This window comes from Aethalodelphis obliquidens, unplaced genomic scaffold (assembly GCF_003676395.1).
Source record: "Aethalodelphis obliquidens isolate GAN/ISIS:26980383/991018 unplaced genomic scaffold, ASM367639v1 scaffold7, whole genome shotgun sequence".
Taxonomy (NCBI): Eukaryota; Metazoa; Chordata; class Mammalia; order Artiodactyla; family Delphinidae; genus Aethalodelphis; species Aethalodelphis obliquidens.
The window spans coordinates 4,575,812-4,602,252 of NW_020837951.1; the positions used below are offsets into that span (position 1 = coordinate 4,575,812).

General features: G+C 50.1%; 1 protein-coding gene across 1 annotated transcript in view; it reads left to right on the forward strand.

Moving 5' to 3' along the window:
• The window catches only part of MED27 (mediator complex subunit 27), a 198,668-nt gene that overhangs the window by 166,741 nt on the left and 5,486 nt on the right, over positions 1 to 26,441 (forward strand). The window contains exons 5-6 of the mRNA XM_027104464.1: positions 1,805 to 1,912; positions 11,286 to 11,327. Coding sequence (XP_026960265.1) covers positions 1,805 to 1,912; positions 11,286 to 11,327 — 150 coding nt within the window. The remainder of the gene's footprint in view (positions 1 to 1,804; positions 1,913 to 11,285; positions 11,328 to 26,441) is intronic.

A 26,441-nucleotide genomic window follows, 5' to 3' on the forward strand; every position in this document is an offset into this window, starting at 1 on the left:
TTTAATTTCATTTTAAGAAGCTTGAGAAATTCCTAAGGGAATTTATCAGTTAAAGTCAGCTAGATTTTGTTTCTTTTAAGGAAACAATTGCTTAGTTATCTACGCTTTTTAGCAAAGAGAGTTAAAATATGTTAGAAAATGGTGGCACTGTTGGACGGAGTATGTTGGACCTTCACTGTAACCCAGCGAGGGGCTGTTAATTTCGGTGCTTATGACTGCCGGAACTGTAACTGGGTTCCTCTCCCTCCCTTGCTTCCTTCCAAGACTGCATGTAAACTAGAGACAGAGTTTCTGTTACTACCTTGCTGGTTTACTGGCATCCTTAAATAGTGATTTCCAGTTATGCAAGAAATGACCTATTAAATGTTACATGGTATAGCAATATTTAAAAGCACTATCCAGAAATAAGGTGCTTTTAACACTCTCTTAAATGTAAATAAGCACGTCATATCTTTTTCTTACCCCGTTTATATTCTGTACTAATTGGGGCATATAGAAATAGAGATCAACTCAGCACTAGACGTTATTGAAGGAGCTAGGTATTAGTAATGTTCACTGACACCCAGGACTGATCAAGAAGAGAAGACCATTGTTGTTTTGAACAGTAGGTTAAGAACTGTAAGGAAAGGATGGTTGAAGGTGTTGTCCGAGAACGGCCTGCTGCTTGAGTTGCAGGATTCGGGTTGCTGCTTGGGGCAGAGACTCTTGTCTGAGCCCAGCAGGACTCCTTTTAGGCAGTTCTGTGATGTCAGAGCCTCATGGACCAACCCAGACAGTGGGCCTTGGGTTGGGTCCTTTGAGTCTGCTTTTAGGATCTCATCTAGGAAATGAAAGAGGAGGCTTGACAAAGCATCAGAAGGGTTTCGTGAGCCCCGAAAAGAGAAGAAGGCGCCGTTTCTATCCTGAAGGCTGAGCCTCTTCAGCAAGCCCAGCAGGTCACTTCTTCCCTGGCATGTGTGAAACTGCACTCTTTTTAGGTTTTTTGTTTGTTTGTTTGTTTTTAATCTATAACATGTGCTTAGGTTCTGAGAGAGTAAAAGCACTTAAATATATTTACAGGATCATGTTCCTTTTTGGAGATAAAATTCAGCTACTTTTCGTTTACCTTCAGAACTGCTCCACTTTTTACCAGCTGTTAAAAATAGATAGTCCAGGGATTTCCCTGGTGGTACAGTGGCTAAGACTCCGTGCCCCCAGTGCAGGGGACCTGGGTTCGATCCCTGGTCAGGGAACTAGATCCCACATGCCGCAACTAAAAAAGATCCCTCGTGCCGCAACGAAGATCCCACACAGCCAAATAAATATTTGAAAAAAAAAAAAAAGATAGTTCAACCAGGGGATATCTGGTGCCTGCCTTTCATCCCTCTGTTGTACTCTCTACATAGTCTATGGGTGTACATAGGCTCATGACATAATATGAAAACAAATGTGCTCTAACTCCTAGAAGGCCAGAATTGTAGGATAGTCTTTGAAGAAGGTAATCTTAAGACAGGAAAAAAAAAAAAAAGGGAAACTTACTTTATCCAGCAGATAGTAAACATTTGGAAATTATCCTGAGAGTTCCTAAGCCAATATTATAAATAAATTCAGGGTAGTTAGATGAATTGGGACCTGCGCCACCTTAAACGCCTTAGGAGGCTGGCACAAGGCGCGACCACCGCGCCTTTCCTCCGAGTGTCCACTGGTGTGTCTCTCAGGAACAGGAGGAGCGGTGATCCTCCCTTCTTCTCATTGTCTTGCCCAATTCATGTGATTTGCATGTTCCAATGTAAGCATTCCTGTTTGTACACGTGTGTTTTGACAGGTGACCTTGGGAAAGGTGTTGAAAGTGATCGTTGTCATGCGGAGCCTGTTCATTGATCGAACGATAGTAAAGGGGTATAATGAAAACGTCCACACGGAAGACGGCAAGGTAAGCATTCTGGAGTCTTTGGTTTTTTCCTTTATTTTCTGTATCCCAGAACAAAGGTAATAGAGTCCCAGATGAATGACATTAAACACTAGCAATCACAGCTGTATCAGTAGGAAGCTGAACACTTTACAAAAAACATTTCTCTCTCTCCCCTTGCATTTTTCATCAAGCTTCTGCTTTTTCCTTTAAGCCTGTTACCCTTAGTTGAATTTCTGATTTATCACCTTAGACCCCCAGTTGCCTCATTAAATGTGTCTTCTGAGGAAATGGATTTCTTTCTTCCTTTCTTTTCTTTCCCTTCTTTTTCTTTTTTTTTTTGCCTAGTTGCACAGCACATCAATAGCCCAGGGTTCAGTATTTTGCTTTTCCTAGAACCATGAGGAAAATTCAAGTTAATGTGACACACAACCTGATAATGATCATTTTCCTTGAAACTAGCAAGGAGCCCCCAGAAGTTGGTTATCCATAGCAGTCCATATTGAATACTGTAATTGAAAAAAGATGAGTTATTTCCATGAGTGATTTGTTTCATGCGAAGTTCACCCACGTGAACCCCTAATTTCTCTTCTCCATATGGAGATGCAGAGAGCACCAGAAGATGCTAATGGGAGTCGACAGCCTTCATTTGTGTTTGCTTCCAGAGCGTAATGAGCCTTCTGCCAGAGATACCCACCCAGATACACCCTGGTCACTTCCTGACACTAAGCCTGCATCTTCACCTCTCCCTGGAGCTTTCTCTTCTCTTCATGAATCCCGTTAAAATTTAAAAGTTTGTTTGTACCAGCACTTACCACCCAACGGCCACATTATAATGAGGATAGACTGTTCTCCCAAAACAGGGGACAAATGTAGCTTAGCACATAACAGTGTGTTATATAAAAGGTGTGACCCATACAGTGGGTCTGTATTTTGGGATTGTAAAGTGGGTTTGTATTTTGAACAAGTAACCCAGCATTTCGAATGTCCACATTCCACTTGAGTGTTGTCACCATGGGAAGCTACTCTTACTCCCAGGTCCCTGCAGAGTTCTCATACATCTCCCCATTGAGAGAAAAGCAGTCCTCCAGGGAAGCTTTCCTTTTTCCTTCTGGAAAAACCAAAGTGTCTTTGGAGCAAGTGTGGAGAATAAAATAGATAATTGGGGCAAGTGTGATCTGTTGTGTATGTGACTCAGAAACTCAGATGGCGATTCTAGACGAGAAATTCCAAACTCCTTCGCAGCAGCAGAGGCGAGGCTGGGGCGGTGGAGACCCTCGCCAAGAGCCCGAGTCAGTGGTCATCTAGAGACAGGGTTCTTGTTGCCTCTGTTCAAGATTTACAACTTTATAATCACCCCTGCTTTGAAACATGCCCTTACTCTCCAAGGACTTACAAGTGACTTGGGGATATAAAGAATAAATACATAAAAGCTAGGTACAAATAATGACCATGCTGTAAGAGATGCCAAATGCAGGGCGCCAGTGAGGCACACTCTGCGTGGAGATTCTCAGGAGTGGAGGTTTACTTGTTTTGAAATGTCAGTATCAATCTTGAACATGGTATTTATTTAACTGCCCCATACCGAAAGTGTCCGAAATAACACAAGCGGTTTGCCACGTAGTTAATAGTCAATAAATGATTAGTATTATTTTTATTCTGCACTTAAAACAAGGGAATTAGAAAACAGTCTCACGTGTATTCTTCTAGAGTTTCTCTCTGATTATTCCTCCTCAGCTGCTATGGGTAGTTCCTTTCCTCCCATCTACCCCCTTGACTCCCAGATTACTGGGGGCTCTCTTCCCCCTCCTCTCATGCCCCTTGGTCATTCTTACATGTACCCCTGTGGTTGCACGTGTCCCCTGCACAGGGATCACTCCTGATTTGTGTCGAGGTCAGACCTCTCCTCCCCAGATGGACCTCAAGTTCAGCCTGTCCAAAATCAACCTCAGCTTCCCTCAGCTGGTCCTTCTCCAGGGTGACTGTACCACCACTGCTCAGGCCTTCCTTCTGCTGTCTCCATATGGAGTCTGTTAGTGGGTCCTGGCGAGTCTCCCTCTTTATCCCTCCCGCTGGGCCCCTCCCATCCATCTTCACTCCTCGCTTCTCCTCTCTCCGCTGAGTCGCTGCACCAGCCTCCTCACTTCCAGTCTGCAGTCCTGCTTCCCTCCGCCGTCTCTCCTTCACCTGGCCTCCAGAGCTGTCTTCCTGAAATACACAGCCAAGGGGATGATTTCTTGCTTTCTGCCATGTCCCCGTTGCCCAAAGCAGCAAAGTGGGATATTAGTAGATGTTAGGCACAAAGCAATCCATGATCAAAAAAGTTTGAGAAACCCTGGGTTAGAGAAAGTTCAGTAGGATTCTTTCTTTGCTGTGGAAATTCTTAAGCACTTAGTTTGCCTAAGTGTCTGTGAATCTCCCAAGAGGGGCACATCGTATGCAGTCTTTTCCCAGCTAATTTGACCATCCATCTTTTTCCTTCCTTTATTCTTGGAGCATATTGTGACACTGGTGTTAGGCAAAACACACTTCCGAAAACTCTGGCTTGTAGAATAAAATCCAGACCCCTTAGCAAGGCATGGAAATGCCCAGTGGTCTGGCCTCTGCCTGCCTTTGCGACCTCATCTGCCGTCACTCTACATACATTTCGTCTTTTACTATCCAGCCTTTTGTGCCACTTGTGGCTCCCAGAACGTGCCAGATTCTTGCCCACGCTTGCACCTGTGCTCTGTGCCCTTGACCTGGGACGCTTGCCCCCTCCCGTCCACCTGGTGCGCTTACTGGCTTTACACTGGCTGAGCGCTCTGTCCCTTCTCATCCGGCCCCCATTTTCCCAGAGGCCTCTTCTGTGAGCACGGGCTCTGGAGATGGCAGGCCTGGGTTTGCCTCTACTCACAGTACAAGTGATCGTCATCCACTCGAACCTCCGTGGCATTTTGAACAGTCTTCCTCTGGTACTAGGATCAGTCCGTCCTGATTATTTGTTGCATGTCTGTCTTGCAGTTAATGAATATTCTAGCGTCCTCCATGTTTGGTCTGGTAGACATTGTGCGAAACAGACCTTGCCTCCAGTGGTTATGGAACCGTAGGTACCACTGTTAGACTCATCTTCCAGACAAGGAAACTGAGACCCAGCATGGTAAAATGACTTGCCTACAGTCACTCACCGAACCAGGTCCCAAACCTCCATCTGCCAGGGGCTCCTCGAGGGTCCAGGCTCTGTCCCGAGACTCTCTCCCTCCTGTGGATATACCTCAGTGCCTAAAACACAGTAGAATAATAGTGTGTGGGAGGGGGTAATGAAAAAGCCTCCTGGGGATGTGAAGATGCTTTGGGTGGGATGGAAGAATGGAGAATCAGAAATGAGAGCCGGAAGAAAAAAAGAAATGAGAGACTAGACGGAGCACCAGGGAGTGAAGTCGTAAATAAAGAATAAAGGAAGCACGCACGTGCACACGGGTCATGGCTCCCTGATGAGGGATTAGCGTGGGTTCTCTGTTCACCAGAAGGAAAGTGAGTGTGTGTCTGGGAGCCTGAATTCTGAGTCGTATCGCAAAGGTGGTACAGGAGACCTCTTGCTTCCTTTCACAGCTGCATACATTGGCCTAGAGATAAGCAGGGACCCTAAAAGCAGGAAGAGCACGATTAGGAGGACTGAGTCCACTTGTTCTTGTTGTTGTTGTTTGTTGTTGTTGTTTTAAATATTTATTTATTTATTTTGCTGCACTAGGTCTTAGTTGCGGAACCTGGGCTCCTTAGTTGTGGCATGCATGTGGGATCTAGTTCCCTAACCAGGGATCGAACCCCGGCCCCCTGCACTGGGAGCTCGGAGTCCCAACCACTGCGCCACCAGGGAAGTCCCCACTTGTTGTTTTAAAGGCACATTTACCGCATTTGTCAGAGAAGCTCGCCCAGAATCTAAGCCCAGCCGATTCGATGCACCCCTTTTTTTCAGAGTACCTTACGAATGATAAAAATAAAGTTGTGCAGCCATTATTAGTGTTCTCTTTTTAGTACTGATACTGGTATATGTGAACTTATACATTTATCTACATACAAGCATTAGTGCAATTAACGTGTTGGCCCGTCTGGCACATCCCAAACAAAATGCAGGTTTGGAAGGAGCCTTCGGAGCCTGAGGTGTGGTCTAAGAACACATTGCCTGCGGCTTTGCTGTTGCGGAGGTGCAGCCCTGCATTTGCTGAGCTGGTGCCTAAGCGCTTGCCTGGGGGTGGATCGCTGCCCTGACGCACTAGGTGTGTCTGGGAAAGCCTCGCCTCGGCTTCGGGGTCTGAACTGCGAATTCCTCCTGCCTGTGCAGTTGTCTGTGTTCTTCCAGACCGAAAGCAGCCAGCTTCTGAAAGGGTTCTTAGCCCTGTTGTTACAAGAGTGGCCCCACGCCACCCCGCTTTCCAGCTCTGGCAGGTTTTCCCCCCGTTAGAATCCCAGCAAGCCTGTCCCTCACTTCACACTAACAGCCACGGCCTCTACCCTGATCATCCTGCGTCTTTACCTGTGATGCATATTTTTGATGCCAAGCGCCAGCAGACTAATTCCTCGAACAAAATATAAAAATGCTGTTAAGACTTACCACCCTACTCTTCATTGTCATCAGGGAGGAGCAAGGAGCCGTTGAATACCTGGCCATTGTCCTGACTTTACACCAGTCAGACTTAGCTGAAAAAATATAAGTGTCTCGGTTGAATTTATCTTATTAGGGGATTTAGGTTATGTTAATGCTATAGCTTCATTAATTATCCCATATCAATTTTAAAAAGGCCGCTTTTAGCCTCCTAGCACAAGAGAGGAAAAGAAATGGTGGTATCAAAGGGAACCTTCAAAGACAGCCAGAGCTGCCTCCAGGGTAATTTCTGATCCCCGCATTCTTCCCACTTCAGAGTTGTGTGTGTGTGTGTTTGGGTCGAGGCGGTTGGGGGAAGAAGCTTGAATCTGATTCCTCTAATAAGTGTTGGCATCAGCCCCATTTGATATTAGATGCAGGGAACATTTTGATTTGTTATAGCCTTTGAAATTGTTCAGACAACCTTCAGAAAAATGGCCTCTTGTTACTTATCGGGGAAGGGGAATCCGGTTTAATTCATATGCAGAGGATGCCCTGAAATTGTGCTTTCAGCAGTTTTTTAGTAACAAGTGCATGTCCTGATTGAAAGTGAAAAGTTGAAGAAGAACAGACCTGTAAAACTTGTTCACTTTTTTATTCTCCAGGGGAGGGTGGGCAGACTTAAGCAGATGACCAAGTAGAAGTTCGTGGTTTTGAAAACTTGGGTGACCATGGAGAAATCCATCACCATGGCTGGTTTATAGCACCCTCCCCCTACTGACACATCACCTGTTGACCTTGCAAGATGAATCTACTAATAAATAAAAGCTTTAGACGTTGAAGTGCCTGTGAGGCTTGGGTTTTATTTGGAAGTGTTAACTTTAGATAATTTATAGTTTCATTGTACTATTTTTTGAAATGAAGAATTGATAACTTTCTGATAAGCGGCCGTGATTTTCACCTGCTGCTGAAGGAATTCTAGTGGCGATGTTTGTCACGTCAGCAGGCCTGAAAGGTTTGTCACCTTGAGCTTTGCAAGACTGTCCCACCACCACTTTGAGCTGTGACAGCTTAGGGGCCACTGGGAGTCAGCATTCCCTCTGAATTCTAGGTACAGGGCCATCTGCCTCCCAGGTTAAGAGCTGGGCCTCTGGAGACACACCTGGTTTTGAATTCTCTACCACATGTTAACGATGTGATTTTGGACAAGCTGCTTAACGTCTTTGGGCCTCAGTTTCCTCACCTGTGAATTGGAAATAATTTTATCATTCTCGTGCGATCGCTGGGAGACTTTAGAAAGATGACACAGGTGCAGTGCAGGCTGAACACGTGGTCATCTGCAGATGGTATCCGCCCTCTCTGGCTGTGCTGGAGATGCTGATGGGCATCATAGTCAGCGTTCCTTTGCCTGCTGATTTTGGGGCATTTGGATTTTTCATTTCGGTGAGTGAACTTGACTGTCACTGTTATCACCAGTTCTTCCTGTGCATCAAGAGGACCTTTGATGTCTGACGTGTAACCTTAGAGCAGATGAATCTGTGCTGAAGCAGTTGGTCATCTGTGGGGTTTGTTTCCATTTGAAAAGAGACCACATTCCCACCCCTAAAATACTCATTCTAATCCCCAGAGTCCCACAGGCTGCTCCTAAGACTGCAGATTCAGCCCCAGTTACCATAAGGTTGGCTTTTCCATTTTAAGATCTTTCTAATGCTTGCCCAGAGTACTGGGGGATGCTTAGTTTCTTTTCCCTGCCACTGTAGTTCAGCATAATTTCTCGTTCATGGGGCTGAAAGTTTGTAGCTTCCAGAATGCTCCTTTTTGAATATTGCAGCCAGCAAACAATTGGTAGCCACGCCCTCCTTTGTAGCAAATAAGCTGAAACTAGTGAACATTCACTTGCATCAGTCCCGGCTCCCTGAAATGAATCTCTGAACTCTTCCTGCTGGCCCTGAGGAGAGGCAGGGCACTAACTCTAGAGCACGTGCTTAAATGGCTTTCTTTGGCATAAATCTAGCAGAAAATCAAGTACAGGCTGCCTGCTGCGCCTTCACAGCAAAAGGGGAAGCCACTGTCATCGGATCCCTTTCTCACCCCTGTGCGCCTGGGAAGCAGGGCGTGTCGTCTAGCGTCCTTCTATCCCAGGTGGTCAGAACTGGTCCCTAGGGTCCTGAATAATGTATTTCAACGCCTTCAAAAAGAGCAACACCCTCACTTGGAGTGAGCGCTGTGTGTTTTCAGAAGCCACAGTCAGGCTAGAGAGTCCATCTCTTAACTAACCCTGTGCGTATTTCTCTCTGGATGATTTTTTTATTTAAAACATTTTGCAGATACTGAAGGTTTTTTTATACGTATGTAATTTTCTCTTTTAAATTAAAGCGAACTTTTCACTGTATATGCAGATTCTTCCTTTTCTCTTTTTCCATGGCCCTGTGTTTATGTCAGCCTGTGTATGATGTGAACAGGCAGGAAGGATAAACAGCAGAGAACTGCAGAAGAAGCCGCTGTGGGCTGAAAATGGAAAAAGAACTCTATTGCTTCAGATATTGATGTGACTTTTCCAATAATTTAGATGTAGAATCTTCGGCTTCTCGCTGTCATCTTGGCAGTGATTTGGTGAAACGAAAAGATACAAAAAGTTGTTCTTATCCCTTCCACAATGTCTGAATAGTCTTTAAATGCTACATTTGTTAAGCCCTGGGCTAAACCGCGGCACTAAGATCATGATAGAAACCTGACTTATCCTCCCAGATGTGACCCGCTGCCCAACAGTTTCCTTCAGCCATATTGATAGTGTAGGGAATTAACTTCCTATGTTTCTTTTGAGGTTTCCTTCCGAGTTATCTGGAGGTAACATGTCACTTTTTCCCCTGCAAATTGCTAACCTGTCAAAATAAAAATCTAATGCCTTAAGATTTTTTAAATTCTTAACTCCATCAATTGGCCTAAGTGGGGGGGCAGTGACTAAAAATTGACACCAGCCTTCTGGAGAGCAGTTTAGCCAGAGTAGGAGAGGAGTCAAGTGGGGGCTTGTGTGGAAATCCAGGAGGGAGATGGTCCAGCAGTGGGGATGGGGGGGAGGCAGACAGATTCAAATAAATGTTCAATCACAGCTCCTCCGCTGTCGTTCCTGGACTCGGATCCGCTAAACTTCTCCTCTCCAGCAGGAGCCCTGCCGAGTCCACAGGGGCGTCCTCAGCGCCACCCAGATTCCCCCACTTAGGAAGAAGCCAGGAGAACCGCACTCGTGCCTGTTCGCAGCCCAACGTTTCATTGCCAAGGGCGGTTTGCAGAAAACCCTCGGGACAGAAACAGAGCCCCGAACTGTCCCACGTTGGGCGCAGCGCTTCCCTTCCGGTCTTCCTAGAGGAGTCTTCCCATCTGCCAGGTCCCCGTGCTCCCGGACGCTTCAGAGTCAGCACACAGCACACAGGCTTAAGTAGCCGTGTCTCGGCTTTCCACCTTGACCACTGGCCAACCCCAAAGGCAGGTTTCAAGAGGCCCGTTGACCAGGGGTTTCAGTTTGCTCAGCTCTTGAACTCGTATATTAAAGTTGACTTGTTAGCACCCTTGGGGCCTAGCGATGGCCCCTCTTTTAATCTGCACTGTGTTGGGGGTAGTTCTATTTCTGCCGTACTCCGTCTGTTCTAACCTCTTGGAACAGTGAGAAGGCACTGATGTGGTTTCTCATACAACCTGTCAAGCCAGAGTGGTTTTGGTTAGACTGAGCTACGGATTACCCTGTGTAGGACTAAGTGTGGCCAGAGGAGGACTGGACTCTGAACCCTGCCCGCATTTCATCTCAGACCTCTGTTTCCTTGACCAAGGGGCCCAGGGCTCCCGACCTGACCAGCCATCACAGCGAACCTGTGGAGCACTGTCCAAACAAACGAACAAATGAACATATTCTCGGGCCCACTCCAGACCTACTAATTCAGACATTCCAGGGGAGGGACCAAGGAATCTGTATATTAAAAAAACAGAAGAAATTCCCCCGGGGGCTTCTGACGCCACCCAGGTTTGAGCACCACCAAGTGAGACCATCCGTAAGAAGCTTCTCCAGATTACCATGGGCAATTGAATGGCTCCGAACCATTGTCTCATCATCTGGGAAGGAAGGTTGCTAATGGGACCAGCCACACAGGCTTGTTCTGGGGAGTGAGTGGGAGAGTGCGTGTGGAAGGACCAGTGCGTGCCTGGCGTGGAACAGGTGTTCAACAGCGGGGGGCTGTTTTCCTCCACGCATGCCTGTAACATGCTAGGTCCTGTGCCAGGACAACGTAAACAAAAGAAGTAAAAGCTTCAGTTAGTTTTAAGAGCTGTGAAGATTTTTAATTTTTGAAAGAATAAAGAGAAGCAAGACAACAGGTATGGGAATATTGTAGAGTAACTGGGAGATGCCTCTCTGACAAGGTGATGTTGGAGCCAAAGGAAGTGAAGGAGGAGCCATGGGAGGGTTTGTGGGAAAAGCAGTCCAGGCGAAGAGCACAGCAGGTGCAAAGGTCCTGAGGCAGGACTGACCTTGGCATGTTAGGTGACGCAAGAGAACCGTGGCAGGGGTCAAAGTTAGAGAAGTGAACGAGGGGCTCAGCTCACGGGGCTGCGGACGCAGCAAGTGCCTCAGGTTGACTTCTTATACCTCTTCGTATAGTCTTCTCAAATCACCACAGGTTGATAAAGAGGAAATTCAGGCTCGACATTTAGGATCCTTTCAACCCCAAGATTCTGTTTTTCTATAATCATGTGTTTTTTTCAAGCTTAATAACAGTAGTTACGATATCATTTCTTGGAGTCCAGAATTCTAAAATTGATGCCGATATTTTCTCTCTCCCCCGCCAGCTCGATATATGGTCCAAATCCAACTATCAAGTATTCCAGAAGGTAAGTTGTACTTTTTGCTTCTTCCTCAGGAGGCGCTAAGGGAAATATGAATACTTCGAGGTGTAAACATTGGTCTTAAATCAGAGGCTTTTTAAAAAGTGAGAAGAGCCAGACACAAAAGGCTGCTCACTGTATGATTCCATTTATGTCATGTTCTGGAAAAGAAAACATTAGGGACAGAAATCATATCAGTGGTTGCCAGGGGTTAGGAGTGAGGGAAGGAGATTGTCCCCAAAGAGCTATAAGGGAACACGTTTGGGTGATGAAAATATTGTGTCTTAATTACGGTGATGACACAACTGTATGTTTCAAAACTCATGGAACGAACTATATGCCCACAAAGGGCAAATTTTACTGTACATAAATTATGCCTTTAAAAAAAAATCAGAGGCTTTTGAGTTGCTTCAGACTCAACCCACAGTTTTTAAATTCAGTTTCTCACAGCCCTGTAATCTACACGGGTGCCTTAAGGGTGAGGATGGGCTGAGGAATGAGGGCTGGCCCTACCCCACCCCCACTCTGTATTACAGTGGCATCTTTTTCAGCTGTTGGGCTTCCCCAAGAAATACTTTCTGGGAAATGTCAGAAAAAAATGAAATGTGACCAGAGAAAGTCCATTTCCCAGCTCCCAGTGGTGGAAGGGTCCCTTCCCTGGCCCAGCTGAATACTTCTGAAGGCTTCTGAAGAGGCTTCTGAAGGCTTCTCCCGTGGCCCTCAGGCCAGGTCCCCTGCAGGGCACCAGCCACTTTCTTCTGTGCTCTCCGTCCTCTGTGTCCGCTTCCTTCCAGCAGTGCAAATAATAGAGTTGGTTGTAAATCCACTCATTGCCTCCTCACGTTCAACAGCGATTATTTATTGAGCCCCTTTGCCGTGGGCAGGCACTATGCTAGGTGCTAGGAATACAGGGGAAACAAGACAAACAAGGAAGCAGAATCAATAAGAGAACTCCAGGTCATTACCGGGGGCTGTGGTCGAGGACAGGAGGGACCTCCTTCGCATCAGGGTGGTCTCAGGAGGGCTTTATGCAGCAAAATTTAAACTGAGTCGGGAAGCAGGAGAAGGAGCCAGCCACGCGAAAGGCCATGGGAAGAGGGTCCCAGACAGTGGAAGCAGCAGCCCTGAAAGCTGCTGTGGAGGAGGGACTTGCACGGTCCAGCACCGCTGGGACCCGTGCGATGGGAGCTGGCAGAGGGCGGCAGGGAAGGCACGCGAGGCAGGGCCGGCCCTGCAGGTGCCTTTAGGTCCCGGTGCAGAATTTGGATTTTACTGTCAATTCAGTGAGAAACCAGTGGACGGATTAGCGTGGAGGAAGGATGCGATTTTGAAAGCTGGGCCCGAGTTATCCCCACTTGAGTGAAAACTGTGTCCAGGGTGTGCCGGGTAGCTTAGCATAGGGCGGTGGGTTTTTTGCAGTTGAGGTGAAATTCGTATAACATAACCATTTTAAAGTGAACAGTTCCATAGCTCTTAGACTTCCACGTTGTTGTGCAGCCACCACCTCTATCCAGTTCCAAAACATTGTCATCACCCAAAAGGAAAGCCCATCCGCATTCAGCAGTGAGCACTGGGCTTCTGTATCAAAGGAGCATCACGGACCAGCCCGCTATTGGCGTCTAATGTACCTCAATTCGCGTTGCTCCCTGGGCCCCTTTACAGTGAAAGGGGGAAGCAAAGGACAGATGTCCAGGGTTGGGGAGCGGTCTGAGGCGTGACACCACACATTTAGGGAGCCTATGTAAGCATGAAAATGTCATGATCTTATCACAGTTAAATGCAGTGTGCTACCGTGGATTAGATTCTGAACCAGAAAGAACATATTAATGGAAAAAACCGGTGAAATCCAAATAAAGTGTGGACTTGAGTCAATAATAAGTAACCAACGCTGGTTTCTTAGTTGTGATGAACGTACCCGATAATGAAAGATGCTAACAGTGGGGCAACCGGGTGAGGGGTATATGGGAACTATGTGGACCATGTTTGCAACTTTTCTGTAAATCTGAAACTAATCCGAAACTTAAAATTCATTTCAAAAAGAGAATCATAGTGTTGGCTCTTCTGACAGCCCCAGTCCCTCACCCAGCTGAGCAACCTAGATGCAGAAAGGAAAAAACAGCCTCCCTCCCTGGGCCAGAGCCTAAGGGAAAGAAGTACATGGTCACGGGCTTCACTGGTGGTGCAGTAGTTGGGAGTGTGCCTGCCAGTGCAAGGGAGATGGGTTCGAGCCCTAGTCCAGGAAGATCCCACATGCCACGTGTGCCACAACTACTGAGGCTGCACTCTAGAGATTGCACACCACAACTACTGAGCCCACGAGCCACAACTACTGAAGCCTGCGCTCCGCAGCAAGAGAAGCCACTGCGATGAGAAGCCCGCGCACTGCAACGGAGAGTAGCCCCCACTCGCCGCAACTAGAGAAAGCCCACGCACAGCAATGAAGACCCAACGCAGCCCCCACCCAAAAAAAAAGTGCATAGTCACGTGTGGGCTTTAGTGTAGGCAACGATGTTTTAACCTTGGCCTTCTTATCTAGGTGACCATACCCAAGGCCTTTACCTGTTCAGCTTGCATAAAGCCTCGGCCGTAGTTGCTAACTTTGTCCCTGCTGACAGCTCTTATTTTCCCCCAGCAGCTGTGGCTGAAAAGCATTCTGAGGAGAAAGAGCACTGCTCGTATCTGCATCTTGTTTCGCTTTCCCAGTGAAGAAGAACGTTAACACAGTTTTGGTTTGTTTTTTTTTTAACCTGGTTTATCTTAGTGTCCTCTGTGGTATTTCAGTGAGTTACTTTCTGGCTCCACAACAAGCGGGCAATGACTTCGGAGGCCCCGGGCATCGCAGACCCATAACCTGGGATTTTAACAATGTCCAATTTCCATTCAGGCTTGCCTTGGCAAATATAGTTTTTAATGTTCTGTGTAGTATTAAGTATTTTTGAATGCAAGCAGAAAGTTTATTAGGAAGTTGTAAAATGTGTGAAACACAGATTTGGTGAAGCATAGATTTGGAGAGAAAGTGCTGTATTTTTATTCTACCGCTCCTAAAAATAACCTGCCAAGCACTCTTTATATTTGTTTAAAACTACAAACGCGCAGCGCAGCAGCGTTTAAACGCGCAGCGCAGCAGCGTTTAAACGCGCAGCGCAGCAGTGTTTAAAATTTGATATTGGTTAGTTGGGGAGATTTAGGAGCACCCGCCAGTTCCCTCCTCGTAGTTTATGTAACATGTCTGAAGCAGTAAAAATGGATGAATTTGTAGAGATGGGAATGTTATCTCAACTGGTGAATGGCATGTTATCCGTATTTACGCAGAGCCCTTTCTGAGGTTCCTTTGTCATCCCTCCCCTCACCTATTTTTTAACTAAATGGACTTGACCTCTGAGACTGACCTGTACTAGATTAAAGAACCGTAATTTGGAGACAGGAGGTAGTGCTTTCTGATGAGAACAAAAGGCTGCTAATGTTGAGGTTCTTTTCCTTTTTCAGGGGCAGGTAGGAATTAGTGGATTACAGAGTCCGTGCTCGTCCCTACCGAAACATTGTCCATTTGCTGTCAAATTAAGGAATATATTGGAAAATAACGTAGTACAGAATTCAGTTTAATCCTTTATCAGTAAAGCTTTCCAACTAATCATCGTTGCCTCACAGGGACTTGGGATCTTGTTCTTGCAGAAGATCTTGGTAAAGAAGATGAGGAATGTGGAACGTGGGATCACGATGGGGGGTGACCTCACTGGGCTTATTTCATTGTGTTAGTTTCAGGCCATGTTGTGGGTCAGAGGGCCGCCCTCCCTGTTCCACAGCCAGACTGAAAGCAAAGCTGGCACCGCCGTGTTCCTTGCAGATTCTGAAGGCCTGGTCCAGTTGACAGGATGCTGTTTAACATTTCAAACTCAAAATGCCAAAAGAAAAGATTAGGTGGCAACATTTCCAAACTCTGCTTTTTAGTATCAGCTTTTGCTTAGAATTCTATTTTCTTCCTGTCCACCCACTTAAATGTGAGGTGTCCTGATTGATGTTGCTCGTAGCATTTCCCAGAAAGACACTGCTTGAGAGCACAGTGGTAAACGTTCCCTTCTGCCCGTCATCAGCCTGCTTACACCCATCCAAGTAACCCGGCCTGGGGAGGCTCAGTTGTCAACCTGACCCAGAAAGACTCAACCTGGAACAGGAGTAAAAGTGATTGGGGAAGTACAAGGTCAAGGAGGATCCTTGGTCACCGATGAGAGGTCATTTCTCGGGCAGGAAACAGTTCCCAAGTGTCCTAACCGTGTGGGTAGACGCCGGAACTGTGCCCCAGCCCCAGCTCTGAGGTGGGGACACTAGCAGCCACCGTGGCTCTGTGAGCAGCACGGGGGCAGCTGTCTCCCTGCGTTGCTCTGCTGTAGGTAGGGCCCCAGCGCTTCCTTTCCTTGGCGCTCATTATGCGGTTGCAGTTGCTGTGTGTTGTGTGTGTTTTCCTGCCCACGAATAGCAGCGGTGGCCGCCGCAGAGAGAGACCTGATGGGAAGGCGGGAAGCCCCCCCAGGTCTCTCCCTCAAGATGACAAAGCCGGGGGTGGGAGGGGACACTGCCTCGCAGAGCCAAGCCAAGCTTACACTCGCCTTTTTATTTCTGGAAAATAGCACCAGGCACTGAGAGGATGGAAACACGCGCCTGTCAGATTCTCCTCGGGCTGTGCCTGGCTCCCCAGGTTAAAGACAAGCACACGAGGTCCTGTGGCAGATCCTACCGCATGACGCTAAACGCGACCTGCCTTTTGTCTGTGACGGGGACTGTCAGCAATTAGCCCCCTTCCCCGGCGGTGGAGGGCTGGGGACAGCTGGCCGTGGAGCCGCGGCTGCCGACAGGCTCCCGTCATTTACCGCGGTGTCCCGGAGGCTCTCTGCACTCGGTCCTAGGGCAAAGGAGCTTTTTATAGCCGGCAAGCCTCCCGCAGAGCAGATTCAGAGAATGGAACTTCGGAATAGGGGGCACCGTCTGAAAGGGCAGAATCACAAAGAGCCGGGAACGGTTTCAAGCGTGTTCGTATTTTTCTGACATTTAAACTCTGCAGGGGCGCTCACTGTTTTGATCTTTAACCTCCTAACTTCAAAACAGTGGGCATTTTCATCCAGTAACTCAGGAAGAGCGAGAGCAACTCTGCAGCTACTTTTACTGCGTTAAATCTTGGCAGGGAGGCCAGAAAGAGCTGGAGTGTGTGTGCAGCCCCAGGTGGGCAGGTGGGGACGAGAGAGATGGTGTCGGAGGGACTGGCACCTGCGTCGCAGCTCTTTCACTTGGAGGCAAAGCACAAAAGTAATAGCCGCAGATGTCCGGTTCTTCGTCCACAGTCATTATTCTAGAGGCAGCAGAGGCAAAAGTAACCCTTTCAGTCCCGTGCAGAGCTTAGCCGTGGACAGGTGAGGGATAATGTTCTGAGCAGGCCGCCACTGCTTCTTCGTTCCTGTGTTCGCTCATTCGTTCATTTTTTCGCTCCCTCGTTCATGCTTCGATACAAACACTGGCCTCTGTGGGGCAGACGTTATCAAGCGGCCACCCAGTACTTGTCAATAGACAAGATTGCGTGAACCCTAGAAGGACCAACTCTCTGAAATGTTGGAGACACCGAGTACCTGGCTTAAATTGAGTGCCTGCCCGAATAGTATGCGGCAGACCTAACTTGTTACTCGTTCCAAGCCCCGGGAAGGGGGGCTGTCCCCACGTGGCTGAGTGTCTGTACCTGCTCTAGCGTCACACGTCACCAGAGGGACTCAGTCAACAGGCGTTCAGTTCTTCTCAATCTCATGCTCTAGAACATCTCAGATTTCTTCCTCCCAGCTCACTTCCATTTCCTTCCAGAAGCCCCTCTTCCAACAGCACGGATAAGGCCCCGGAGGAGGCTGTGGTTGTGGTGAGAGCCCGCAGGCTGCAGGCCACATCTCTGTCCTCGCCCTTGGCGGTTGCCCTGCCCAGGTTAGGCCGTCGGCAGAGGCCCCCGTGCCTAGAGGGGCCCCCTCAGCCTCCAAAAGGGGGTCACATGTCGTAGGAGGGCCCTTTGCTTTTTCTGGATCCCGTTGCTCTCGTGGTCCCCTTTTCTCTCAAACGCTGTCCAACTTCCTCCAAGAGGAGAGCTTGCGTACGATGGACCGTATATGGTGGCCTTGGCGTCCTGTTTCTGTGTGTTCTGTCGCTGCCTCACACATGTGTCTTGGCAGCCCCAATCAGGAAACCGAGGGAGCAACTTTGAACGGTGGCAGGGCCGGGGGGCAGCATCACGAAGGAAAAGAGGTTCCCGTCCGTGGTCTCAGTGGCGGGGCGGGGCGGGGCGTGCACGGGTGGCAACTCTGCAGGAGCCAAGCATTGGGCTGTGGACAAGCTTCGGGACAGGAGAGGCGACGGACAGTTCCAGGGTTATCCCGGAGGGCAGCCCCTTCCTAACCTGAGAGCCGGACCACACTGACCGGGCTGGGTCCGCAGAAGGAAGAGGGGAGGGGACGTTGTGAAGGGTTAGCCCAGGTCCCTGGGAGCTGAGAAGGGCGGGGGGTCACTCCACTCACGCTGCAGCTCAAGAGCCTTTATCACCACCTTGTCTCCTAAGGGTCGCGTTTGAAGATTCACAAGCTCCGAAACCCGGGGTAGATTTGATCACTTGTTTTCCCCTTATGATACCCCAGCACCTTCCCTCTGCAGGGCTCCCTCTACCGCTGCTGAGGGTGGTGATGACCGAGAGCCCACGCCCCAGTTTGACGGTGAGAGTGGAGCCGGAACGCCCACGCGCCCGCCGCGGGAAGCGGTCTGTGGTTCTCTGCCATTAGGGAGGCGCAGAGCACTTGCCTTCATCTCGCAGCTTCTTTCTTCCTGAGGGGTTTGCCTGAGACTCGTGTGCCCCGGGTCAGAACCCAGCAGTCGCTTCTGGGAAGCCCGGCCTCCTGCCCTCCCGGGCCCCTTCCCACCACCCCACAGGCCGCCCGCCTCTGAGGGCACCTTCCTGGCAGCATGTCTGTCTGCCCCCCCGTGAGACCCAGCGCCCTCCCTTCCCCCGTCCTGGCCGGCCTCCTGTCGCGTTCCCCCCAGTGAGCCGTCTGGCAGTGGCTGGGAGCTGGGCTGTCCCGTGTTCAGACCCCAGCTGACCACTGCTCTCCGTGCGGCCTCACTTGCCTCAGTTCCCTCATCTGTAAACAGAGATCATAAGAGTGCCTGCCTCACGGAATTGGCGCCCCACGTTAACACCTGGGAGAGGCACAGCTGCCTCTGGAGGACCCGCCCAGCCTGCTCTCAAGGGTCCTGGGAGTTGAGGGGCTTCCCTTTGGGGCCTCAGTGACATCTTGGCTGGGACTTTGAAGAGGGTTGGGTTGGAACCCCTCACACCAAACAGAAACTCCTTTATGGAGGCCCTGTTCTGTGCCACAGGCCATGTTCTGCACTTTACAGACGAGATATCATCCTCCTCAGACAGAGCTGGATCTCAAAGCTGTGGCAAGGGGCTTGAAGCAGGATGGAGCAGCAGTGTCTGTCTCCCCCTCCCCAGTTCCAACCCAGACAGCCCTGCCCTGGTCTCATCCCGAGCGGCACTGCCAGGCTCCGGTGGACAGTTTTAAGCCCTTCAGAGCCCATGCAAATGACTCCTTCATCAGCAGAGAAGGAAGTATTGATCCTGTCTTAAGTAAATCCCTGGTCCCCCTGGACCGTGGTGCTTCCTCCCTGGGCCTCTCAGCCTGCCGAACCCGTGGCACAGAAATCCAGGGTACAGATTAGAGGCTCCAGCTGCATAATAAAAACCAAAGCCCCATGCTTCCGCTCTCCTGGACTCTTTTCCCAGTTTTAGAAGCCAGTCTCTGCACTGCTCCCCATTGCCTCCAGCACTTTCAGGACTGGCTTCATAGCCTTCAATTTTGAAATAACCATGGTTCCTCTTTTTATGAAATGAGCACTTCTGGGGCTGTTTTAAATAGTCTTCATAAAACCAGTGCTCATCCTGGGAGCAGCATTGCTGGCAGGGTTGCTGTCTCTTTAAACATTTAACACACTAGGTTCACATCTTTGACTCCCAGACCCACAAAGAATTTTCTCCTTTGGAGAGATTCCTAGTGTCCCTCTCGTCAAGGGTGGGTCTGTCTTTGGCAGAACCCGGAGTAGAGCCCCAAACTCTTGGATTGATCTCCTTGTATAGCATTAAAGCATATCCAGCAGATGAAAGTTTATTTATATTTCTTGGACTTGCAGGACCAGCATGTGTGCGACTAAGTAACAAATGTTTGGCTTTGCTGCCTGTTAGTTTGCGCTCCAGAGTCTCTTTGAAACCCACCGAGATGGGAAGAGGTTCCCAAGAATAGTGCTGTGCTGATCGTCTCCCTGGTTCTGAGCTCTTGGTAACTGGCCCAGAAATTGAGGACCCCGTGACATCACGTCAGGGCAGCTGGTGGAGGGGGGCAGGAACCTGGTGCCCCTGCCCCCTGCTGGGATTAGCGCGTCCTTTTTAAAAGGACAGAGGGCTTTCACTTGACGCTGGTTGGCCTGAGGGTGGAGCTCGGCACTGAGGTACCCTCGGGGGGGCGTGCAGGCAGGCCCTGCAGTGGTGTCCACTGAAAACCTAGACCTTGAGGCGCCCAGTGATCGCAGCCTCGTGCTCTTTTACCAAGGGCCAGCGGGGGGAGTGATGCGGCCAGGGTCACCCAGATAATTGGTGATGAACCTAGGACTGTACCCCGGCCTCCCGACGGCTCCGGGTCTTCTTTCCCTTTTGTTCACATTAATACAGGCCAGAGAGAAGCTCCTCTTCATAGTATGTGGAAGCAGGTATCGACTGGAGGAGAGCCAGATCTGGGTCTCTTCCAGACTTCTCTTTTAAATAAGCAACTTCTAAACACTTGTACTTAACTCTTCCTATTTATTAACCTTGCGGGACATACTTTTAATAGGCAGAGGCCCCAGCTCTCCTAGCTCAGCCAGGGAGGGCTTGGGCTTCGTGGGCTGCGTGCTGGCAGGTAAGATAATGTACTCCGTGCCGTTAGTCCGTTGCATTGGGAAGAGCGCCACCTAGCTGCTGGAGCCAGTGTCCAGGCTCAGCTCCCACCCCGCGCTGTGTGGCTGAAGTCCTGCCCCCTGGTGGTGGGAAGTGGGCAGAGACCTGCAGCGGCCCGTTCACCTGTGGTTCCCCAACACTGCTGACATCAGAATCCCCCGGGGGAGCTTTTTAACAGCACAGGTCCTGGCCCCCAGCCTAGACAGCCTTCCAGAAGCTGGGGGGTGGTGCCCGGCAGCCCACCTCCAGAGTCTGTACGCCTCACCTCTGCTGCACTGCAAGCTCTCCCCTCCAGCCTGGAAGCCTGCACAGAGTCAGGACGATGCCTACAACCTTCGTGGACTCAGGAATCCCCGAGGACAGTCCCTGGGCCACCAAGAAATACAACACATTGTTGCTTTTTAAAAGAGGAAACTGCTGGGGGATGATAATATATTAGGAGAGTTTTGGTCCCATCCCTGCGTCTCACTGATCCTCTCTGTGTACCACCACCACTCTGTCCTTTGTTCTTCCCTTGTGGATAAGGAACAGAGTCTGTCTGGCCGCCATAAAACCCAGGCTCTAAGGGGCTGACCTTCAGCAGAAAATAGTCTTGCTGGACTTGAAGCCGTTCTCTTTGCCCTCACAGCTCAGGGAGGGCCCAGGTGGGAAGAAGAGTGGGCTCTGTATGCCAAAGCCATCACTACAACAGCGGGATTTCCCCCTTTTCTTAGCCCCCCCCCCCTTAGGCTGTACTTCTGATTTTCCTTGAGTAGTATGCCTGCCCACCTGACTTAACACTGCCGGCTTTCATTTGCCCCGTTTCCTCCTGTCATTCTGCAAGGCAGGGAGACTCATTCAGTCTTGAGATCTTCTTGAGGGTCCTGTGTCGGGATTTGTTCAGGGTAGGTGCTGGGTTCAGGGTAGGTGGTTGAGTAAGATGGGCAGAAGCTTTTGGTAGTGAGGCAGAGGGACGGCTGTGTACGTGGTAAGAGCTGAGGTGTAAGCGAACGGACTTGGGACTGAGTCCCACCTCTGCCCTAAGAGTCTTGCGGTCCGTTCCCTAGTAGGGAGGAGATGGCCTCATGTGCCACCTTCCCACACACTCCCACAGCCTCTGTCCCCCGAAGGCCTAGGGCCCTGCTCTGCTGCTTGGCTTGGGCAGGTCACTTAACCTGCCTGTGACTTTGCTCCCTCGCTTGGAGTGGAAGTTGTCTTCCATTTGTAGTGCCATCACAAGGTTGTGGGGATGGTGAGGAAAAGATAGGATGACTCCCATTTGGTGGGTGTTTGCCATTTGTCAAGCACTGTTCAAGCACTTTCCCTGCACTGACCCATTTAATCGTTGTCCAAGGTCACCCGGCTCTTAAGTGACTGCAGATCTGTGCAGTCTGGCCCCAAAGCCCAGGCTCCTCACTGGGCCGCGTGGTGTAGACCAGCCCTCGCTCAGAGCTGGTGCTCAGTAGACGTCGACTTGGAAACCTGCCGTTAGTGCAGGCGGTTCCATTAGGGTTCAGCTAAAATAACTCCTGACCTCCGAAGGACCCTCTAGGCGCCAGAAGCTCTTTGCACACAGTATGGTGGAGGAGTTTGGGGGACGTGTTTTGACTGGAGTCGTCTTCTTCAGTGTGTTGACCGGCAGCTGTTCCAAGGTCTCTTGAAAGATTCCTTTCTCCCTTTCTGAGCTGGGTTCCCCATCAGTTTGGGTGCTGGAAGACCTTCTTTCTCTGCCTCTTTGAGCCTGGGGGAGAGGGAATTTCAGTAAGCCCTGGTTGGTGGAGGAGAAAACTGAAAGTAAGGTTCATAAAGCAAAGTGGGTGTGTTGGCAGCAATAGAAATGCCGCCCTCCTTTAAGTAAATAAGTCACCTGCAGTCCAGCCTCGGGACGGGGTTGAGGGGGAGGAGGTGCCCACCCCAGACGAAGCCAGAGCATCTGCAGTTTTTCTTTGCCTTGAGATGAAACGGGACATTTCTTGGCGAAGTCCCCAGTGTCTGAGTACTCCTTGGAGTCGCCCTGTTTTTCCGTGCGCGTCCTCTTCCCGCCCTTGCTGGTTTCAGCGCAGTCTCTGCCCCCGGCCTCTCCCCCGCACCCCACTCCTCTTTGCCGCATCCCCTGTCTCCCTGGCTGATTGTTACTTTCATGTCTTCTCCTCCCTCTTTCCTTGGGTTCGCCATCTGCTTTGATCTTTTCGGAGCTCTTTTCAAACCATCACTCACTGGTGGATGAATGGCCTCCCTTTCTCGGGAGCATTAGTGCCCTTCTGTGGCCTCAGCCGCCAGACAGGGTGGCTTTCATCTCCCAGGGGAATCTCATTAGCTCGGCATCACAATGGGACCCGAACCGCGGCCAGACTGGTCCAGAGTCGATTTAAATTAGTTAATAGCAATTTTTTGTTGTTGCCCCAGGCCTGTTTTTTCCCACATCTGGGATGCTGAGCAAAAAAAAAAACTTTGTTGTTGAAAAGCAGGAAACAAAAAAATATTGAAGGTGGAATGCTTTGACAAAAAGGAAGATCATTGCAGGTGAATTTCTCCAACATCTGACAACCATGTCTTACCTGCTGCTTTGGAGTTCAGCCACGGGAACCTGAAAACCAGTCCCAGTCGGGAACCTGAAAACCAGTCGGGGAAGTTTGGGAGGGAGGGAGGGAAAACGTAAGAGCAAATTAGCTTTGTTTCCTTCTATTAAAATTGGTGATGGGAAGTTGAAGAAACTAAACGATCATGTCGGCACTAGAAAAAGCTGCCACCATTTGGCAATTAAGAGAATATACTGGGCCTTTTGAAGAAAGAGGCTGAATTTGGCCAGATTGCCCGCCCAGTAATGTACAAACTGATTCCGTGCCCTGCCTGGGAGCCAGATGCCAAAACAGAGCTTTGGTGCGCGACTCCAGCCGTTTCTGGAGAAGGACGTTTTCTAGTTAATTCAGTTTTTTCTGCTATTGAGAAGCCTGTTACCCACCAGCCACATTTGCAGGTCTAACCTGCGCCTGGCAGTGGGCCTCTGGCTTGCCTTAGACTTTTGGGCTGGGAGGTGATGGGCAGATGACACCGGGGCCCCTGGGACGTGTGCCTTTATCAGCAAACCAGAGAGCTGGCCAGGGTGTCTAGGAGGGAGGCGGTGTAGGCTTGGGCCTGCAGGGTCTGGGCCCACGTACCCATTGCCACTCGCCAGCTGTGTGGCCCGGGGCATCTTCCCAAGCTCTGTAAGTCCCCATTTCCTCGTCTCTAAAATGGACGCAGGGGAGCACCCGCCTCAGCTATGGTGGGGATTGAATGAGCGGGACACAGACATCATACGTGTAAGGTCGGATCTTAACAAACGGCACCGCGAAACAGAGGAAAGCTTCAAGTGAGCTTTATGAGGGAGCGCTCCCGGGCGAGGTGCACTGGTCCGAGAGAAAGGGGCCAGAGAAGTCGCGCCCAGTCCTGGATGAGGGGGATTTTTATTGGGGTAAAAGCAGAAGGCGGCTTGCAAGGGGAGGGGGGGTTGCTATACAGGGTAATTCCTTATTTGGTGAGGATACAGCAGGGCCAGGTGTTGGTTGGTCTGTTGTGGGGCGTAAGCCCATTTTCCCTTCCCGTCAGCCCCATTGTTTTCTGGGCAGGAAGTTAGAGTCTCTTGTTGATTCCCAGAACAGGTGAGGTCGTTATGTCCCAGTGCCTCTCCTACCTCATACTGGTCGATGTTTTCTCTTACCCCCAGGCCTCCTTTCACCCGGGCCAAGGGACCTTACAATAAGCTCTCATTAATGTGGCTCCCCACAGGTTAATAAAATTGCCCCGCAGTCCTGAAAGAGCACCTTCAGAAGGAAGGAAAACCCTCCCAGTCCACCGCCACCCACTGCGAAAATATTTCATTTTGAAAATACTTCACCACTACCAGCCCAGCCCCTCCTTCCACAGCACCATTATGAAGTTTGGGTAGTGTGGTTCACTGTGACTCATGAGAAAGACAAGCTCTCCTTTGGGTTTGTAGTCCTTTGTGTCGTGCCCCAGAATGAAGTGCCTTTTCCCTGTAGGGCCCAGAATCCTCAGCCCCCTGAGCGGCCTGCGGCCCCTCCGCCGCAGCAGGGCCAGGCCTGGGGTCTGTTGGAAGTGCCCAGTCTCAGCTCCGCCCCACACCTACCTGCGTAATTCACAGCTGCTCGGTAGCAGGACCCCCAGGGGATCTGGGTGCCAAGTAACAGTTGCATCTTTCTGCATTTTAGCATCGCTGAGAATAGCTGGAGAGGCCGGCTTGATTTCTGGGCCCCAACCCAGAGATTCCGATTCCAGGTCTACACTGGGGCCCAAGAACTCACATTTCCAGCACGTTCTTAGGTGATGCTGCTGCTACTGGTCCGTGAACCACATGTCGCGCGGCCCCGTTCTGGAGGCTTCCTAGGTCGCAGCTTGGACGTGTGTGTGCCGCCACTTACAGGACCCTTGGAGCTGGCAAAGGCCTTGGCTCATCTTTTAGACGGGAAATGAATAATCCAAGGAGGGTACAGTATTTCGGTCTGAAGAGGAGAGAGAAGGCTGCTGTAACAAACAGACCTCATAGTTTTTCTTGTTCAAACAATAAAAGTTTATTTCTTGCTCCCACCATACACCCATCCCGAGCTGTCGGAGGGCTGGGCTCCGCTTCACGAAGGCTCTGCCGCCCTGCAGATGCACCGTCTGAGGGAGTGGCTCCCAGCACTGCAGGGGGAGGGGAGTCTTGGAGGGTCCACATCTGCTCTTCACCATCTCCTGTGGAAGTAGCACACGCCCCTTCCGCTTCCTGATGCTTCGGTCAGAACTAGCCCCGTGGCCCAACTCCAGGAGAGACCAGAAAGTTCCCCCGTGCCAGGAAGGAGGGAAGAACCAGCCAGTGAACCCCAGCAACTCCCAGCAGATGGAAGGTCAAGATTCCCAGCAGAGTAAGGGTAGACCAGGGTCCAGCGTCCTTAGCTCCTGTCTCCCACTCTCCACCCCACTAAGGCCCTTGTCTCCGTCCCCAAACCTCACATGAGCCAGTCTCCCTGGACGTCTCAGAGACAGAAGGGATCATCTGTTCAGTCAACACACGACTCGAAAACCTCTGTGTCAGGCACTAGGCAGACATGGTGTCCGGCCTCTCAGAGTTCACAGCCAAGTTAGGGAAACTGACACTAAACCCAAACTGCAAAAAAAAATAATAATTATACAAGCTCAGTTGTCAGGAATGCTATGAAAGACAAGGTCTGAGTAAAGGGACATGACCCGGTCAGGAAGCACAAGGATCTAGGCCAGGCCCAGAAAGAGGAAGAGGAGCCAAGCAGGGGGAGGGGAGAGGAGGAGGGAGGGGAGGAGGGGAAGGGGAGGGGAGGAGGGAGGGGAGGAGGTGGAGCACAGGGAGCTGAAACATTCTCAGAAGCAGGAGGGGGAGGGGAGAGGAGGCCGGACCAGGTCCTGCACGTCTGCACTTTTGGATTCTACGCTGAGTGCATTCACATGCTCTGAAAGGGTTTTCAGTGGGGCAGGGACGTAGTTAGATTTATAGCTTAGTGGTAATAATCGCTAATATTTACTGAACAGCGTGCACACGTTATTTTATTTAAGCCTCACAATTATCCCAGGTGCTGGGTAATGTTTGTTATTATCCCGCTGTTCCAGATGGGAAAACTGCAGCTAAGAAAGATGAAGTGACTTGCCCAAGGTGGCGTTGCTGGAAGAGGTGGAGCCAGAGTTTACACCTCCAGAGCCACAGACTTGACCCCTTGCCACAGAACACCCCCTCTGGGTGCCGCAGCCAGAGGAAACCAGTTGGGGCTCTTCTGGTCATCCCGACAGGAAGAGGCAGAAGCTTAGACAGTGGACTGGGAAAAAGTAGAGGGATTCCAGATAAATGAGCTATAATGCAAGAGACTGCTTGAGTACGAGTGGGAGGAAAAGCCCAGGTTTCCAGCTTAGGCTGCTGGGTGGATGGCCGGTCATTGCTGAAAACAAACACAGGAGGAACAGGTCTGAAAGAGCGCCTTAGATGCCCCGGTAATTAACATGATGCCTTGCCTGGCTTAGCACCGTGCAGTTATCAAAACTCAGCCAGGAGAGGTCAAGTCCAGAGGCCAGCTAGGGAAGGGAGGGGTAGACGAGCACAGGTTTGCCCCGCCAGGCACCCAGCGAACAGGAGG